At 38.4% G+C, this 19,311-nt stretch overlaps 1 protein-coding gene across 3 annotated transcripts in view; it reads right to left on the bottom strand.

Moving 5' to 3' along the window:
• Nucleotides 1–13,421: 13,421 nt before the first annotated feature.
• Nucleotides 13,422–19,311, bottom strand: part of CD200 (CD200 molecule) — a 28,484-nt gene continuing 22,594 nt past the window's right edge. For all 3 annotated transcript variants that reach the window (XM_012464032.2, XM_012464031.3, XM_021668937.2), the window contains one exon: nt 13,422–14,784. In XM_012464032.2, coding sequence (XP_012319455.1) covers nt 14,777–14,784 — 8 coding nt within the window. In that variant the 3' untranslated portion in view covers nt 13,422–14,776. The remainder of the gene's footprint in view (nt 14,785–19,311) is intronic.

Genomic DNA, 19,311 nt, shown 5'->3' with positions numbered 1-19,311 from the left:
TGGTAACACACTCCCACTTAGGCTCCTTCACCTGCCTGACTGTGTGCTCCCCGTCCTGGGGTTTGAGGAGTGGTGGTGACCAAACCGGCAAGCCACACCCCTGTCACATGTCCTTTGAGGGGGATCAGGGAACTCTCCTGTTTTACTGTAATAGAGAACACTGAAGGAGGATTGGTTATGGGACTGGGAAAGACCAGGAGTTCAGCTTTGGACCTGTTCAGTTTGAGTTGCCTGTAAGGCAGCAAGTGGAGATGTTTGGTAGACAGTTGGATACAACTATCTGGAGCTCAAAGGAGTTAGAAGTAGTAATTTTGGTGTTGTGAGTGTATAGATCATAACTGAAGATGTGGCATGGATGAAATCACACAGGGAAACAGTACACCAGGAGAAAACGAGAGCCTCTATGCAGGTTTTCAAGAACTGCAAATTTAAACGTTAAGTATAGGGGAATGGGCTGGAAAGATGAGGGGAAAATCAAGAGCACGTGTACAGAAGAGGCAAAAAAGAGTCATTAAACTAGTGATATGGAGGTCACTAGAGTCCTTCCAGAAAGCAAAAACTTGCTTACAATTTCAAGAGGACAGTGAGGTTGTCACCTTGCATGCCCCTGAGCCCAGGTTAAGAACTCCTACCTGTGGCTTCCAAACAGTCATCTAACAAGGTAACCTAACAGGATTCGAAGTATTAATTCTCTACTCTCTCAATGGCAAGAAAATGTGTTTAGCTGACTTTAATGTCATTTGAAAGTATGTGATTTTGTGTCCCCAGGCAGGCTAGTGGTTCAAAGAAAGAGGTTATATTATATAAATAAAGCAGCTTCTTTGTTTGTCCATTGGAAAGTCTGTTGGTCTGCAAGCGTAGAAAGCATTAGATACATCAGCTGCGGGGAGATAGCTGCACGGATGCTAAACTCTGCCTGATGCTTCCAGCCTATTTTCCAGGCATAATCAACAGTGACTTATTTCTTCCCTGGAAACTAATCTTCCTGTTTGGACCTGTTTATATTATTCTTAACCCCACCATACATTATGGGCAACAGCGTCAGTAAAATCTGGGAATTCCTGAGACGTGATTCCAGAAAGCTATGGTCGGGAATATGTAAATCTGATAAAATGAGAGCATGAGTTTATAAAAACTTCCAGTTTCACCTAATAACATACTCTCTTCCTCCCTTTTTTTTTAAAAAGAGATGAGATCTCACCCTGTCACCAGCCTCTCTCCCTTTTGACCATTCAACCACTGAACCCCAACTCCAATTACTAAAGCCAACTATTTCATAACTCAGTCTCTCACACTCTTGAGCAGACCCAATAATAGGAAAGTGTATCTTTCACTTTTTCTGTTTTGGTTCTAGTCCTGCTTTCTGGATCTTTGTGTTAGTTTCCTACAGTAGCCATAACAAATTGCCACAAATATGGTGGCTTAAGAAGGTAGGAATTTATTCTCACCCAGTTGTAAAAGCAAGGTGTCGGCAGGACTACGTTTCCTCCAGGGGCTCTAGGGGCAGTCTGTTCTTGCCTCCTCCAGCTTTTGGTGGCTCCAGGTGCTCTCAGCTTGTGGCCACATCACTCTAATTTTTGCTTCTGTTGTCATGTTGCCTTCTCCTGTCCTCTGAGTGTCTTGTATAAGGACACTTTTCATTGGATTTAGGGCATGCCCAGATAATCCAGAACGATCTCATGTCTAGATTCTTAAATTACATCTGCACAGATTCACTTATGAAATAATGTCATATTCATAGGTTCTGGGGATTAGGACGTAGAGCTATATTTGGGGGGACAATTCAACCCACTACCCCCTCCAACGAACACATCCATTTTCTCTTGTATAGAATTGCCTTTTCAATGTTTGAAGATAGCTATTAGATTTCCTCTCATTCATATTAAGGAAAAAATTGGCTGATGCTACTGAAACTCTACAATGATCCAGGTATGTGCCAAAATAATATTATTGTGTCTATTTTTCCTTCGTATTCAGTATCATTTCCCTTTCGGGCATCATATCAGGTGGGGTCTTCTTGCTCACTGACTCAGGAAAAGGATGTGGCAGGGGAAAAAGAATAGTAACCTATTTTTATTTTACAAAATGCTAAAAAATCTCAAGCTTTTGGGGAAAGTGAATCAGCACACTTGTGGGGAGTGAGAAGGAACAGAGCAGAGACAGGGAGACGGTCTAAGGATCCCATAACAGAGGGTGCATGGGTAGATGTGACTATGCTCAAACTATCAAGTAAGGATGCTGTAAGGAGCCTGTGCCAAGAATTACAATTCGACTGGGCACGGTGGCTCACGCCTGTAATCTCAGCACTTTGGGAGGCTGAGGCAGGCAGACCACCTGAGGTGAGGAGTTTGAGACCAGCCTGGCCAACATAGTGAAACCCTGTCTCTACTAAACAAAGAAAAAAATTAGCCTGTATTCCCAACTACTTGGGAGGCTGAGGCTGGAGAATTGCTTGAACCCGGAAGGTGGAGGTTAAGGTGAGCCAAGATTGTACCACTGCAATCCAGCCTGGGCAACAAAGCGACTCTGTGGTTTTGGAGCAAAGCCATACATACTTTCAGAAAAACAGAACTATTTCCTTTTGAGAAACAGTTCTTAGCTTGCAATTGAGCCCTGGAAAAGCCTGATCATTGGGATACCAAATTACTTTTTACCCATAATTATGAACTGTGTGATTGATCCACCCAGCCATAAAGTCAGGCGTTCCCAATGACAGTATATTATCAAACAGAATTAGTTTATATAAACCTAGGCTAGAGGATCAAATTAAGTTGTATGAGCAACTGACCATTCTTTTGGTGTATGTAGTCCTGTTGCATAGTCATCTATCTCTCAGCTACTTCAGCTGCCCCAGTGGGAATTCCCATGACCAGCCGAATAAGGAACACAACAATCTAGACTGATTTATGAAGCATTGAAACTCAATATTCCACCTCACATTCTTTCAGAATTTTTGCTTCCTTTCTTGACAGTGCTGAATGAAACCACCTGCGAAGACCTTTCAGCCAAAACCAAAGTCTCATTGTTATCTGTGTGTGTAATCTTGAGTAAAATGTAGTTCTTCATCTGTAAAATACAGGGGTCAGACATGATAGTTCTGAGGCCTCTTAGCTCAATGATTTTACTATTATCTGATGGGAGCCCATATACAATTCAATGTAGAAAAAAGTAACAGGAAATCCACTATTTGAATAATGAGTACACTGGAAGTCCGATCTTCAACAGTACGTAATATATCCATATATCAAACATGCATATGTGCCCCTGAGTATAAAATAAAATAAATAAATAAATAAATAATTACAGGAACTGACAATATCACCCAATTCCTCTGTCCCCTTTGTGCTATGAAACAATGGCAAAACCAAGAAATTTTCTTGTTTATTCCTTTGACATAGCCTGCTGTTGACCAGAATGAAATATATCAAATTTCTGTCTTTCAACTAACTCTGAGTCTAATGAGTCAGATATCTGACTGAGGGAAATATTCACCAATTCAATTGAATTCATCTAACATTAGATCTCACATCCTTTTAGTGTCAGGGTCAAAATACAAAGGCACACTTCCTTTATTGGAACAGCCTTCTGTGGTGTGAACCCAGGCTATGTTCCCAGTTCATTTCATGCTCCTTTTCTGCTGCCCACTCTAACCCCCAGTCTAATGCTTCCTTTCCTTAGCCTCACTTGGTGTTCCACAGCTGCTGCCTCTGCATATGCTGGTCTGCCTGCCTGGGGTATTTGTCATGCTGTACTTCAACATTGTCACAGTTTATGTGACGATTTCCCTGAGCATCTTTAGAGAAAGCATCTTGTCTTATTTATTTTATATTAATAGAGCCAAGCAGAATACCTTTCTCATAATTGATGCTCAATAAATATTTGTTGAAATGAATGCTCAACCATGTGATTAAGCCAGTAGTTCTCACCTCCAGACTCTATCTCAGAACAGAAGGAGCTCTCTTTTCACTTCATTCCCTCCTCCTTCAGTTCCCTGAGGTGGATTCATTTATTCTCTGTGCTTCATTGCTCTCCATTGAACTTTTGAATAGATCTGCTAGGTGTCTTTCTCACTTTTATTGTTTTCTTCTACTAGAGGAATGATATTTCTACATAGCTATACTAACCCCAAATATAACCTCAATCTACTCTTTTCTTACCTTACAAACCAGTGAAGTGGGCTGCTTAATGACTAAAGGTTGAACTTCAGGTATTACTTCCTGGAGACAGTCTCAAAGAGGTTTTAATTAAAATCACTTCAAAAATTTCTAACACAGCAAAATTCTTTACATCTCGTAATATCTAGCTTTAGAACTGAAGAAATTACTTAGCCTTCCCAAGCGTCTAGGGTTTGTTACCACCATTTGTTTGTAAATGAAATGAGGGTACCCTTTCATAGGGATGCTGTGGATATTAATTGATATAGTATGAACAGCAATCAACGCTGTGGTGAAATAGCAAAGTGATCAATAATGTTAGCTGTTTTAATTATTATTATTTTATAGCACTTTAAGTTTTCTATATGTAACCAGGGACTCATCTGATGAATACTCATAATCACATAGTTGGGTAGGTATTATGTCAGGAAACCCAGACTTGGAAATGTTTGCCTTATATTTTCCACCATATTTATTTATTTAAGGATTAATTTTGATTGCCCCTTATTTTCACCAAAGTAACTTGAATCAATTTTAAACTATATATACTTAAAAAGTAGTAAACTGGGAATGCTGGAACCAAGAAAAGGTGAGCAGTCATGTATCAACCATAATGGTAAACACAATTTCATCAATTGAGTACCATATTTGGCTCTTAAATTAATAGTGGCTTTTCTGGATGATAGTATAATGGACTAATATTTTTATGTCTCTACTTCCTTTATTTTTATTCTGTACTTCACAATTTTTTATAATGAGCATGTATTAGTTTTAATAATCACCAAGAAGTGTCTTAATCGGATCTTGGCTTCTTGATGGTCAAGGCAAGAAGGAAAAATTAGTCATTTATAGTTACACATTACTTAACATTGGAGACACGCTCTGAGAAGTGTGTGGTTAGGTGATTTTGTCACTGTGAAAACATCATAGAGTATACTTACAGGAACCAAACAGTATAGCCTACTACACACCGACGCTATCTGGTATAGCCTATTGCTTCTAGGCTACATACCCGTGCAACATATTATTGTTCTGAATCCTGGAGACAATGGTAACATCATGGTATTCATGTATCTAAACATATCCAAACATAGAAAATGTTCAATAAGAATGTGATAGAAAAGATTTAGAAATGGTACATCCACGTAGGGCACTTACTGTGAGTGGAGCTTGCAGGACTAGAAGTTGCTCTGGGTACCCGCGAGTGAGTGGTGAGTGAATAGGAAGGCCTAGGCTATTACTGGAGACTAAAAAACTGTACACCTAGGATACACTAAATTTATAAAAGTAATTTTTTCTTCAATTATAAATTAACTTTAGCTTACTATAACTTTTTTACTTTATGAACTTTTAAATTTGTTTTACCCTTTTGACTCTTGTAGCAACACTTATCTTAAAACACAAACACAGCCAGACGCGGTGGGTCACACCTGTAATCCCAGCACTTTGGGAGGCCAAGGCGGGCGGATCACGAGGTTAGGATATCGAGACCATCCTGGCGAAAATGGTGAAACCCTGTCTCTACTAAAAATACAAAAAAATTAGCTGGGTGTGGTGGTGCATGCCTGTAGTCCCAGCTACTCGGGAGGCTGAAGCAGGAGAATTACTTGAACCAGGTGGTGGAGATTGCAGTAAGCCGAGATAGCACCACTGTGCTACAGCCTGAGTGACAGTGCAAGACACCGTCTCAAAAAAAAAAACCAAAAAACACAAACACATTATAAAGCCGTACTAAAATATTGTCTTTCTTCATATTCTTTTTGCATAGGCACTTTGTATATTAACAATTATTAATTTGGTTTTACTCTTTCAACTTTTTAATTAAAAATGAAGACACAAATATACATATTAGCCTAGACCTACACAGGGTTGGGATGATCAATATCCCTCTCTTCCACCTCCACATCTTGTCCCACTGAAAGATCTTCAGAGGCAATAAAATCCAAAGAACAGTCATCTCCTATGTTAACAATGCTTTCTGCTGGAATACTTCCCAAAGGACCTTCCTGAGGTTGTTGTACAATTAAGAATATTTTTTATAGTATAATGAGTATACTCTAAACTAACAATAAAAAGTATACTAAATTCATAAACCTGTAACATAATCATTTATTATCATTATCTAGCATTATGTGCTATACATAATTGTATGTATTATACTTTCATATAACTGGCAGCAGAGTAGGTTTGTATACACTAATATCACCATGATATTGTGAGTAATGCATTGCACTACGACCTTATGATGGCTATGACATCACTAGGTGGTAGGATTTTTCAGCTCCACTACATAATCCAAAGGGACCGCTCTTGAATATATAGTCTGTCATTGACAGAAACACCATTATGCAAACATGACTGTATATCGTTAGAATGAAAAAGGAGACACAGGCAGAGGAACAACACACACTGGGGAAGGCTGGTGGCGGGGAGAGAACTTTAGGAAAAGGAGCTAATGCACGCTGGCTTATTACCTAGGGGGTAGGTTGATAGGTGCAGCAAACCCCAGCGGGACATATTTACCTATGTAACAAAGCTGCACATGCTGCACGTGTACCCCAGAATCTAAAAGAAAAATTTAAAAAGGAGACAGTGTGCCAATCCTTTCAGGAAAGTAGCTTTTTTCTGGTATGGGTTTTCACTTGGAATACTAAGAAGTATAATGTACTTTAACTTCAGAATAATTTTTCAGCAAATATATTGACAATGCCTGAAAATGCTTCTTGCAGCATTGCTCCTGAAATGCAAGGGATATAAGCGATTCTGTGATGGGCTAAGATTATATGGTTCAAGAATAAATGCCAATTACATGGATTTTGTGTTTTCAGTCAATTATCCCTAAGGATCACTGTCAAAGGAGCCCAGGAGTGAGTGTAAAGGCATGACTACCATGTCTAATTTAACAGTACTGAATTTGAAAATGTTTGGAACTGGCTATATAATAGCTTGGAGTGTCTGAGGATAATAAATAAAATGTGTTTAAAGTTTTGCAATTACATTGTGTATAGGATAACACCAGAAATTCTGAGGCTCCTGCCCAGATGGGTGGCCTCTCACCTGTATCCAGTTCAAGCTACGAGCAGGAATAGTCCAGTCATAGAGGAAGAAGTGATGCTGCCAGAAGTGTAAAGAGAATATCATCGCAACTTCATTGTCTGCAATAGTGTATCCTCTGATAAATCACTGGTGGTCCAGAGAGTCACACCAATTGGCAAGAGAAACCATTGGAAACCTCTCTGCTATGTATCCTGGCCACACATTTTTTTTCTAAATCCAAAACTGAATTCTGTTTGCTTACCTAAACTGTGTCAGTACTTGGTCTTTCTGTCAACTCTTTCCTACTCCGACACTTCTCAAGATAATGACTGTATTCTCATTTTAACACCCACATGTTGATGAATGATTGAGTGCAGAGTGTTTGGAATTGTATTTTCATTGATAAAAGTCTATAGTAATGGAATTCAAGGTTGTTAGAGAAATATTTTATTTGGAAACCAGATGAAAAAGTGGCAGAGTTGAATATATTGTGAAAAAGAGGAGATACTAGTGTTCTTGCTTAGCAAAGTAAGATAGGAGTACTTTTTTAAGCTTTGGATTATGAGATTTTCAAACACATGCCAAAATAGAGAGGAGAATATAAGGGCCTCAATTTCAACAACGATCAAAGTATGCTAATTTTATTCCCTGTCTTCCATATCCAAAACATCATAGCATTACATCTGTAATTATGTAGAATCAAAGTATAAATTGAATTATAATGAACACATTCCTGGCTGGGCACAGTGGCTCATGCCTGTAATCCCAGCACTTTGGGAGGCCGAGGCAGGCAGATCACCTGAGGTCAGGAGTTCAAGACCAGCCTGATCAACATGGTGAAATCCCATCTCTACTAAAAATAAAAAAATTAACCAGATGTGGTAGCACATATCTGTAATCCCAGCTACTCAGGAGGCTGAGGCAGGAGAATCGCTTAAACCCAGGAGACAGAGGCTGCAATAAGCCAAGATTGCGCCACTGCACTCCAGTCTGAGCAACAGAGTGAGACTCTGCCTTAAAAATAAAACAACAATAAAAAACATATTGCTGAATTTTATTTTCTATTCATGATAGTACTTCATGAATTTCCACAAATCATTTCTAAATACATGCAAGTAGATTTATTTCGTCTTTTACTAAATATTTAATTTCTTCAGAACCAGGATTTTAGTAGTGTCTTCCTCTGCAAATACCTCTCAGGACCCAGTACAGTGAGATGCTTGAAATGGTGCTTGAAAATTGCTATCTATTGCCAGACACGTGCTGCTGTTCTGATCACCATAAATGCTACTGGCAGAAACATATAATCTAATGATGAGAAATGCAGTGTCACTTTCTAATGAAAACTATTCCTTAAAACATAAAGTTTATGACAAGAAAATTATATATTTATTTAATATAAATTAATCACAACCTTCACCTAGTAATATCAGCACCTCTATTTCATCTCTTGGTTAAATAAATAAAACAAAAAATGTGGTCCAATTATATGAAGTTACTTGCTGTCTTTCTCTTCATCTTTTCACCACTGTTGAAATGTTTTTTCCAGTATGTTTAGCTTTTGAAACTTCATGAGAGCGAATGGAAACTCCTTCAAGCCTGGCTTTATAATTGTTCGTTTTATGACTGGTTCATGGTTTTTCATTTGTTATTTTTAACCTGATATATCTGGAAATGTTCCCCTCTCCTGGCAAAAATACAGTTTTACTTGTTCATGGGCACTCTCGCTTTCTCTCCTCAAGATCCGAAGGAAAAAACACGTTGTTGAGAAAACAATGTGTTTTCAACAGCATGTTTTCAACATTCCCTTCCCTAGCCAAGGGAAATCTACGCAACAGAAAAGGGATTCTGCAGAATAAAGTGCAATGTCAAAACTGTGCATATTATCTCTCAAACAGGATGAACACCTTCTCACTGCCAAAGTAGTTGGAGGGACATCAGACACCAGTGATGGTAACACTGAACCTCACATAAGACAAAGTGATTCAGGGAAGTTTTGGGTTCCAGTAAGCTCTCAGGTCCTGAATATATATAAATATATATATAAACTTAGGAAATGGTTTTCTCAGCTGAGCCAGGGCACAAAACCAGATTCTGTCAGACCACAGAAGAGCCTTTGTAAGAACAAGGAGTGGTACTGCTCTCTGGTTCTCTCATCTGTCCTGGTGAAGAAGTGAGGCAGGCGTGATCTCAGTAAGTTATCTGAGCTTTGTTTGCCTCAGTTTCTTCATCTCTGCTATCTCTTCTAGTGTTTCTATGATTCTTTTTCAGTTTCTTCCTCAGAGACTCATAGGAAGTCGTTTGGTTTCATCATGAGTTTTGGTTTACTTAGGGGAATTTGTGCTAGCCAAATCTTGAGACACTAGGTCTCAAAGTGTCACTTTACCTTTGTTCATGCAAATGGTGGCTTCTGATGACATTTTGAAGATAGGACATGATCAAATAAATGCAGTATCAACTTGCTAGGTCTGGAATTCTCTCAAGGAATACATTCTCTCTTTCCAAGGTATCTGTAAATTAAAGTTAGCTCCAAGATGAAGTAGAGAAAACATCTCCTTTCCATGAGAAGCTGCAGCAACGTATATTTAGTCCCAGAACTGCCCACGGAGACTAGTGGAAAGGGGAAATAAACTACAGGGTATCTTTAAGCCATGTGGCACAAACATTTGTAGGCCAATTCTACCCACCCTTAAAGGTACACGATAAAATCAGTGTGTTTCCATCAGACCGCTCGCTGTTTTTCCAATTCGTTGCTGAAATTTTAGAGCCATCTGGCCTGTTAATCAATATTCAACTTAAGAGCATTTAATTAAAGCCATCACCTGACTTATTTTTAAATGTGATACAGTTGTCCTGTGGTAACCTCAGGAGATTGGTTCCAGAACCTCCTTGGATACCAAAATCCACAGATGCTCAAGTTCCTGATGGCATAGTATATTTATATCACCTATGCACATCTTTCCACACACTTCAAATCATCTCTAGATTACGTACAAACCTATTACAATGTAAATGTTATACAAATAATTGTTATACTGTATTGTTTTTAAATTTGTATTACTCTTGTTGTATTTTTTTTCCAACTATTTTTGATCTGTGATTGGTTGAACCCACGAATGTGGAACCCACAGATATGGGGGGCTGACTGTATTTGCAATATTGTCTATGATTTATTAGAAAATAAACTAGCGTAAATATAAGTTAAGGAAATTACTTGATACTGAGCTAAACACAACCAGATCTAGAATCATGTGCTATTTAAAATGCTTTACCTGAGCAGCTGGGCTTCAGTACCTCTCTAATTGGACTGGAAGATGAAAGATACTCCAAGAAACACAAAACTCTCTCTCTTTTTGTGTTCCAACTTTCTGAGAGGAGTGTCCTACTATTTAGATTAATATGAGTCAGGCTAAAAGATTAAAGTATCTTTTGATTATCTATGGAGTATTTTTCACAGGAAAAGGCATATGAGCCATGCAGGTACCCGCAGAAACAACATTCCAGGCAGAGAAGAGTAAATGCCAAGCCTCTGAGATGGAAACATGTCTGAAATGTCGGGAGATAGCAGGGAGACTAGTGATCAGGGGACAGAGTAGTAGAAGGTGACTTCAGAGAGTATCAGCGAGCCCCATTGTCTAGAGCCTTATACCCACCTAAACACTTTGGCTTCTATTCTAGGTGAGATGGGAAGCACTTGGAACTCTCAGGCAGAAGAATGGTGTGATTTGACTTGACATATTTTAGAACAGTTACGTTTCTAATAGCCTGAAAGGGGAAGAATGCAGAAGCATGAAGGTTAATTAAAAAGCAGGAACAATGATCTAAGAGAAAAATAATAATGGTTTGGGCCAGGTGTAGGAGCTGGATTCTGAATATATTGACAGAACAAACAGGATATGCTGGCAAATAGGAGTGAGATAAGTCACTGCAGGGTGGGGAGAAAAGAGAGTTCACTAAACAGGAAGTCGGGAATTCTGAGTTGGTGTTCCAGCTCAAAACACAGTTACAATGCTACCAGAAGAAAGTCATTGAAAAGTATGAAGTCTCACCTTCACACCTACAAAAATGGGATGAATTACCTTCAGGACCTCACAAGACAAATGATTATGATGCCTGTGTGAATGTTGGTTTGTTTGGATTCAGTCACTGCTCCATGTGACTTTGTGCAAGTGAGTTAGCCTGAGCAACTGTGGAGGGGAGGATGAAATCAAATCTGGAATATTTTGAGAACAAACACACAAAATAAAAATATCACTGCTGTGAAGAAATAATTTAAGAAACTTTATTTTAAAATGCAAAGGCTGGGCAAAGTCACTCACCCCTTAAATCCCAGCTAAAGCCAAGTGAGGAGTATTGCTTGAGGCCAGGAGTTTGAGACCAGCCTGGGCAACATAGTGTGACCTTATGTCAACAAATATAAAAACTTAGGCAAAGTGGTGCGTGCCTGTAGTCCTAGCTACTCAGGAGGCTGTGGAGGGAGAATCATCGCTTGAGCCCAGGATTTCAAGGCTGCAGTGAGCTATGATGGCACCACTGTACTCCAGCCTGGGTGACAGAGTGAGACCCTGTCTCTACAACAAAAATTAAATAAAATACTCTTTCTAAGCTCAGAATAGCTATAGAATAAAGTTAGTTCTTTCTCCTATGAAAAACAATGATTAGTTTTCATCAAAGCCTTATGATTCCTAGTAGTAATATGGATTTTGTACTCTTTGAACCTAGATTTATGAATTGTTATCAAGTCATAGATTGAAGAATACAAACCAAAAATAACAAAGGACCAAAGAAAAAAAACCTCATTTGCAGTTTCAGTTTCCATGAAGCACAATAGACTTCTTCTGTTTTCTCTAAGCAGGTTTTCACTACTCTGGAATTTTTCTAAATTTTTACTAAGAAAAGAGATACATGATTGAATTATTGTAAGGGACTCAAAAGTTTACAACTTTCCCAATTCTGCTTAAATATGCACAGCCCAAGCTGTCTTTTCCTAATTCACAAATACAAGAAATGCACCCGTAATTGACAGTTCAGGATAGGTATGGGAGGGCTGGTGAGCAGCCTCCCAGGGTGAGAGGGCAGGAGACACAGAAGAGAGAAAGCAAGGCTGTGGTGTTCCACATGGAGCCACCTTCTTAGACAGGGGCGTGCTCCCAATTACCCTTTCCTTCTCCTCTTTATTTCTCTACAACCTCCCAAGTCTTCCCCATCAAACATACCTATCCTAAGTTCTAGTATCTCAACATCCTTAAAAGTAACTGAAGAGCCATTTAATAAGCTAATTTAAATTGAATTATTAACAATAGATAAGAATTAGTCCTTGGGTTTTCTGAGATCTCTGCATTTTGAGGAGGAGCTCTCAGGAATGTAATAGCCCAAAGTCCTGGTTAAAAGGTGAAATGCTTAGGTACTATGAAAATAGATGTTTAGCAAGGAGTTCCTTTGATAAAGACTCATGAAATCTTCCCCTAAGATGGTTTTCTTCTTTGCCTATACTTTAAATCAGTAGTCTTTAGCATTGCCCCTGAGACCATCTCACGGGGTCCACATAATCAAAACTTATTGTCATGATAACACCAACAAATTTTTTGACTTTTTCACTCTCATTCTTTAATAAATGTGTTCTTAAGTTTTCCAGAAGCTATACGATGTATGATGTTGGCATCACTCTGACAGCTAATAGGATATATGGTTATATATTTTTGTATTTACATTTTATTAGTTTTAAATTCACATATGCTAAATATCAAAAGATATAATTCACATTACAGAAAAAGTTCTTTGGGATCCTCAATGATGTTTTTAAATGTGAAAGGGGTCCTAAGACCAAAATGTTTGAGAACTGTTGCATTAAGTCATCCTGCCTGATCTAGCACCAATTGGCTGAGATACTAGAAATACAGAAAAATACAAGGGGATGATTCCCACTAAATTCAAAACTATGTGAGCTCATCAGTCTGCAAAGGTTGGTATCTAAAAGCAAAATCGAAAGAACACATATAAGGAAGTGCTGCAGAACTGATAGGGTCATGTCAAAACGACACAGGCACCAACTCAAAGGGGCTCACAATGGCCAGACATCCAATTTGTGTTTTTGTGATTAGTCAGAAACATCAGCTCATCTTTTAAGAGGCAGGAGATAGAGAGGAGGGGAGGGTTTTACACACCTTATGGGAAAAGACAAGGATTATCATTCATTTCCACATTTCCCAAGAGAATATCATAAGCCAAATATTTGGAGTCAACACTTTTAATTGTTCAATATTTTACTACAAATATAAGAAACAATACAGAATTAAATAACACATGAAAATCTGGCTAAATATATAAATATCCAGTTCAACAGTGAAAACAACTTACACTTTAATTCCTAGGTCACTGGATAGACACAGATGAAGCAAAACATACTTTTCAAGCAACTAATTTGGTCTTACTATTTTTAAAGATTCAATATTATTCCAAGAGCTGGAACAATATCTTTAGAGCAAAGGAAATGTATGTTCATATTTGCCTCTGCTGCTATTGTGAAAAGTTAATTCACGGTAAAAGAAGCCAGCAGAGATAAAGCATATGAATTGACTGACTGCTGTACAGGAAATCTCCTAAACATCTGTTTTCATAATATATTTTCATTATGCGAGGCTGACTTGAATGACCTACCATAGGGCTGGGTCATGTTATACGACGAATGGACAGGGAAAGCATGCTTCTCAAAAAATGTGAGCTACTGTCTAAGACTAACAATATTTATCTTGCTTTAAAAATAGATAAGTTAAATGAGTAAGTTAAGATTGCCAATGTTATTCCACAATAAATTCAGTCCTATATTTGTTGGAGTAAATTTCAGAGAAGCATATGAAGAACAGCAGTGAAACCAAGGACTCTAGCAAGGCCAGCTATTAGCAAAACAGTAAGCAGGAAGTGAACTAGATTCAATATTATTCCAAGAGCTGGAACAATATCTTTAGAACAAAGGGAATTTATGCTCATATTTGCCTCCTAAATGAAACCAAATGATGGGAAAACAGCCTCACAGACCTAAGAACAAGGGAAGAAGAGATGTAACCTCAACAGAAAGGCAAAAGATAATCTCAGAAAAGTTCTTTGGACCTTTCTGTATTCTTTCTTCTCTCTTTCACTTCTTTCCCCTTTGCTTATTCTTTTTTTTTTCTGTAATTATGTTTTAAGTTAAGTTTTAGAGCTACGCGGTAAATTATCTGGTCCAACACCTTTATACTTCGGATGAGGTAAAGTGACTAACAGAGGTCCCCACCAGTAGGAGCCCAAGTCAGTCTGTGAGCTCAGCGCTCCTGATACTAAGTGCAGTGCCCTTTCAACCACATAACATGGCACTGCTTTACAAAATCAAGTCCTACAACAGACTGGAGAGGTAAAATGACTTCCTCTTGGAACTCAAACACTGAGTAGCTCGGACGGCAGTAGAAAGTCGTGGGATCCCTTAAGGCTTTTGCTCCCACCTCTTTTGCTCTTTCAGGTCCTTTGGAGAATGGTCCCTTTTCCTCCTGCTTTCCTCTTGTGTCAAATTCAAGTAGACCAGGGAATCACTTTCAGGGTGATGTGTGACTCATTTAGGGTTCTGGATAAAAGAAAACCAAGGTATTAACTCTGGACACTTATAAATTCTATCCTAATAGATTTTAAGAAGATAAATAACAGAAAGATTAAGAAACACATAATTATTCTACTGCATATTCATTGCCAAAGATAAGGAAGTAGACATTTCTGACCCAGTATGATGTGAGGGCAGTAAGACTCTTTACAAGAACACGAGTAGGCTGGATGCAGTGGCTCATGGCTATAAGCCCAGTGTTTTGGGAGGATCATTTGAGCCCAGGAGTTCAAGATCAGCCTGGGCAACATAGTAAGACTTTGTCTCTACAAAAAATAAAAATAAAAAAATTAGCTGGACATGGTGGCATGCACCTATAGTCCTAACTACTCAGGAGGTTGAGGTGTGGGGATAGCTTGAGTCCAGGAGTTCGAGGCTGCAGTGAGCTATGATCTCACCACTGCATTCCAGTACCAGGCAATATAGCAAGACGTCTCTAAAAAAAATAACAAACTAAAACAAAAATAAAAGGGCATACATAATCCCAGGAAATACTGGCTTAGCAAATCACCTAAGACTATAAGTAAAGGAACATGTTCAAAAATGCTAAATGATCAAAATGTATTCTATTTATAAGCTTTGTTTCTGATGGATAATAACTCACTGGATGTCAGGGTAGAAATGGTCATGAATAAAGGTCTTTCCAAGGGCTACTGGCTTTCTGGCACCTACTGGGAGCCTGTGGGCCTCCCAAGGCACATAGACGATGAAGTAAAAGACTTGCAATTTTATCTTGGCACCACCTCTCACTCTGTGTAATCTTAGGTAATTGTTTACCAGAACCTAAAAAATTCTGCACGTTTTAGATCCTGCCAGTATTTCTAACTTCAGGAATCAATGGACCATGGAAAGACCATCTTCTCCCAACACGGCTCAATACTTTTCAATTTAAATAGTAAAAACAAATTACTAGAAAAATGACATAAAATAACAGACACAATTCATTTTTAAATTATTAGATTCGACAGATATAAAATTACTATCAAATTCTTATCATAGAATGTAAGAATTTATTCTCAATTATGTACTTATCTTTCTTCAGACTGGTAAAGAACACTTCTTGGATGGGCAACCGTCCTTGGACTATACTTGGAGTAACACTGCTCAAAAAAAATATATGTTTTTTGAGACGAAGTCTCACTGTGTCACCCAAGCTAGAGTGCAGTGGCACAATCTTGGCTCTCTGCATCCTCTGCCTCTTAGGTTCAAGTGATTCTCCAGCCTCAGCCTCCTGAGTAGCTGGGACTACAGGCACGTGCTACTGCGCCTGGCTAATTTTCGTATTTTTAGTAGAGACAGGGTTTCTCTGTCTTGGTCAGGCTGGTCTTGAACTCCTGACCTCAGGTGATCTGCCTGCCTAGGCTTCCAAAGTGCTGGGATTACAGACATGCACCACCGTGCCCTGTAAAACATTAATGACTTTTCTGCCTTAGAGCTTTCACATTTGCAATTAAATCTGCTAAAACCCACTCTTCCCTGTCTCCTCCATGGCTGGCTTATTCCCTCCTTGCAGGTCTCTAATTAAAAGTCACCACTGCAGCGAAGCATTCCCTAACCAAGTAACTGGTATCCTTTTCAAGTTATCCTCTTTCATCGCATGCCATATTTTACATTATTCTATATTATTTCCTTCTGCTAAAATCTCATGTTTTAATTTACTTGTCATTTCTCTGCCCGTCCCCCTAACCTGTCATATCCATTAGAATGGCAAGGTCCTCTTTTGTTCATGATAGTATAACCTGTGCTAATTACAATGCCAAGCATATTAAAAATTATTAATATTTGTAAAATGAGTAATTGAACTGAACTTCTATGAATTTGGTCTTATCACCTATCAGACAGAAATGCTTTCCTTATAAACTGCTGTGAGAATTAAACGTAACCATTTCTAGATCAAATCCTTTTGTCCCATGATTATTTACATATTTAAGAACACCCTCCATGCCCTCCTTTTATCCCCACTTGCAAAATTTTATCTTCTGAAATCTAAGTACTATTTTCCCTGAGTGGTAAGACTACGCGTTTTTGAACTATCAATTAGCAATAACAGAATTTATCATTCTTATATGACCTAACTACTGACTGGAATCCAGAATAGTAATCTAAATAATGGCATGGATTCCCTTAGGGATCACCAGAATACGTTTTTGTTGCTGCTGTTTTTGTTTTTTTTTTTTAAAAAAAGCTCTTAAATTAAGCCTGAATTTGAATAATTGATTTCTTAATTCTGCATCTGGTCAGAAGAAGTTTTTTCCTTTTTCTAAAATAATGTTTCTATATATCTATCGCCCTCTGACCCCTCAAAGGCCATACTTTACTCATAGCCCCTGCCAGAACAAAACTTTTTAGGATTCTTCCCAACTCTAGAATACCTAAGGACTACCTGAAGTACTGGTTAATTTGCAAATACATGGGACACATCTAGAGATTGTGATTCTTTGTCTTTTCGTGTGGTCCAGGAATGTTTTCGTTTTCTTTCTCTCTCTCTCTCTCTCTTTCTCTCCCTTCCTTCCTTCCCTTCTTCCCTTCCTTCCCTCCCTCCCTCCTTCCTTTTCTTTCTCTTTCTTTCTTTCTCTCTTTTTCTTTTTCTTTTTTCTTTTTCTTTCTTTTCTTTCTCTCTTCTCTCTTTCTTTCTTTCTCTCTCTCTCTCTTTCTTTCTTTCCTTCCTTTCTTTCTGTTTTCTTTCTTTTTGGATTGGGTCATCTGTGAACGAGTGTATGAAGAACAAAAATAATAAGGTAAGTTTAAAGCATACGGAATAGAGAGTGAAGAAATTGTTCAGTGCAGAGAAGACAGAACAGCCAAGTCACGATAAGGATAGGAGAAACCAGATCCAAAATCCATGAATCAGTGCTGATAGGGAACCTAGGGCAGTTTTGGATCTACAGGCACCTTCAGGTAGCCACTCTTCTTCACATGTGGCAGTTTAGTTTCCTAGAAATCCATTTATACGCATCCTTATAGGAACTGTCCTCCCTCTACCCCTGACTTGTGCTATCTTCAGTGAGTAATTTTTCTTCCCACACTCCTATAGAAAAAACATCTAACCAAAACAGTTTCTCTTCTTCAAAAAGAGATACGATTGCACTAGCAGGAAATCAATTTTAGGCATCACAAGTTCATTTCAGTACATGCAATATTTTAGTAGACACATTTTTCTGATTCTGTCTTCCCACTGGGTCACCATCAATTTCTTCCAAGACTGCTACTGAAATGACTTAGATAGCAGGTCTTCCAACAACGTCTTTTCATTCAAATCCTAGAAAAACAATAGATTCCAATCCAAGGCCACTGTGTGGAGTTAGCACATTCTCCCCAAGTCTGCATGGGTTTTCTCTAGATACTCCAGTTCCCCCGACATCACAAACATGTACTGTAAGTTACTTAAATTGGCATGTTCAAATGGTTCCAATCTTAGTAACAGTGTGTGTGTGTGTGTGTGTGTGTGTGTGTGTGTGTGTGTGTATGCCCCCTGCTGTGGGATGACATTCTGTCCCATGTCAGTTTCTGCTTGTATCCTGAACTGCTAGGATAGGCTCTGGCCACCCATGCCCTTTGAGTAAATAATTATCTTACTTGTTTTTGTTACTCTTTCTTAAATGTATGAAATAAATGAAGTATTTATTTCAATGTTTAATATTAGTTGTTTTGGTCTTTATTAAAAGTTTGGGGAAGTTTTGTAACCAGAAATATGCCATAGGAACTTAAGTCTTGTTTCCATCATTTAGCCTATGGCAAAATTTGTTTTGTTACATGTCATTTTGCTTAAACTTGCAGTTTCCAAGAGCCTATTAATGACAGTAAGACTTAATGTATTCTCCCTTCCAAATACTTATGCCCATGTGTCCAAACAGATTCAGATAACTTCTGAAATCTTCCTCAAAGTTTTCCTAACTGCTACAATTCTTAAATTTTCCCCTCCATTTACCTCTCTAAACTTGCCCCTCCAACATTTGTACAATTCATGAAAATGTGCATCGATAAAACTAAAAAGGACCTTAGATTTAGTAATTACAAAACCGAACATTTATTAGAAACTTACTCTGCTGCATTGGTGTGCTAGAACTCTGTTGGCTCATGCTGATGGTTAAATAGTAGCGTGAAATCTGCCGTGGTGGGAACATTTACTTTACAGAAGTTGGCAAAAGCTACAAATAAGCACTCCACCCCTCTCCTCCCAAGCCAGTGTTCTAGCATATCATTCATTTTAGGCACTTTTCTAAGCACTTGCATGTGTTCCCCTTTAAATCTTCACAACATTTTTATGAGATACAGTTACAATTATTATCCCCATCTTAATGAGGAAGGGGAGGTGCAGGGAAGTTAAATGGCTTGCCCAAAGGTACAGAGCTAATTTGTAAGAGACAGGATTTGATCAAAATCACTAAGTAATGGTTCATTGGTGCAAATAAAAATGACTGACTAGAAAACAACCAACTCTGTATGTCATTTACAAGCATCCTTGCCAGAATTAACAGTTGAAAACTTTAAACT

The sequence above is a fragment of the Aotus nancymaae genome, unplaced genomic scaffold (assembly GCF_030222135.1).
Source record: "Aotus nancymaae isolate 86718 unplaced genomic scaffold, 86718_ANA_hifiasm-v0.15.2.pri h1tg000011l, whole genome shotgun sequence".
Classification (NCBI taxonomy): Eukaryota; Metazoa; Chordata; class Mammalia; order Primates; family Aotidae; genus Aotus; species Aotus nancymaae.
Note: the sequence above shows the minus strand (reverse complement) of the source record. Positions and strands in the feature narration are given on the sequence as shown.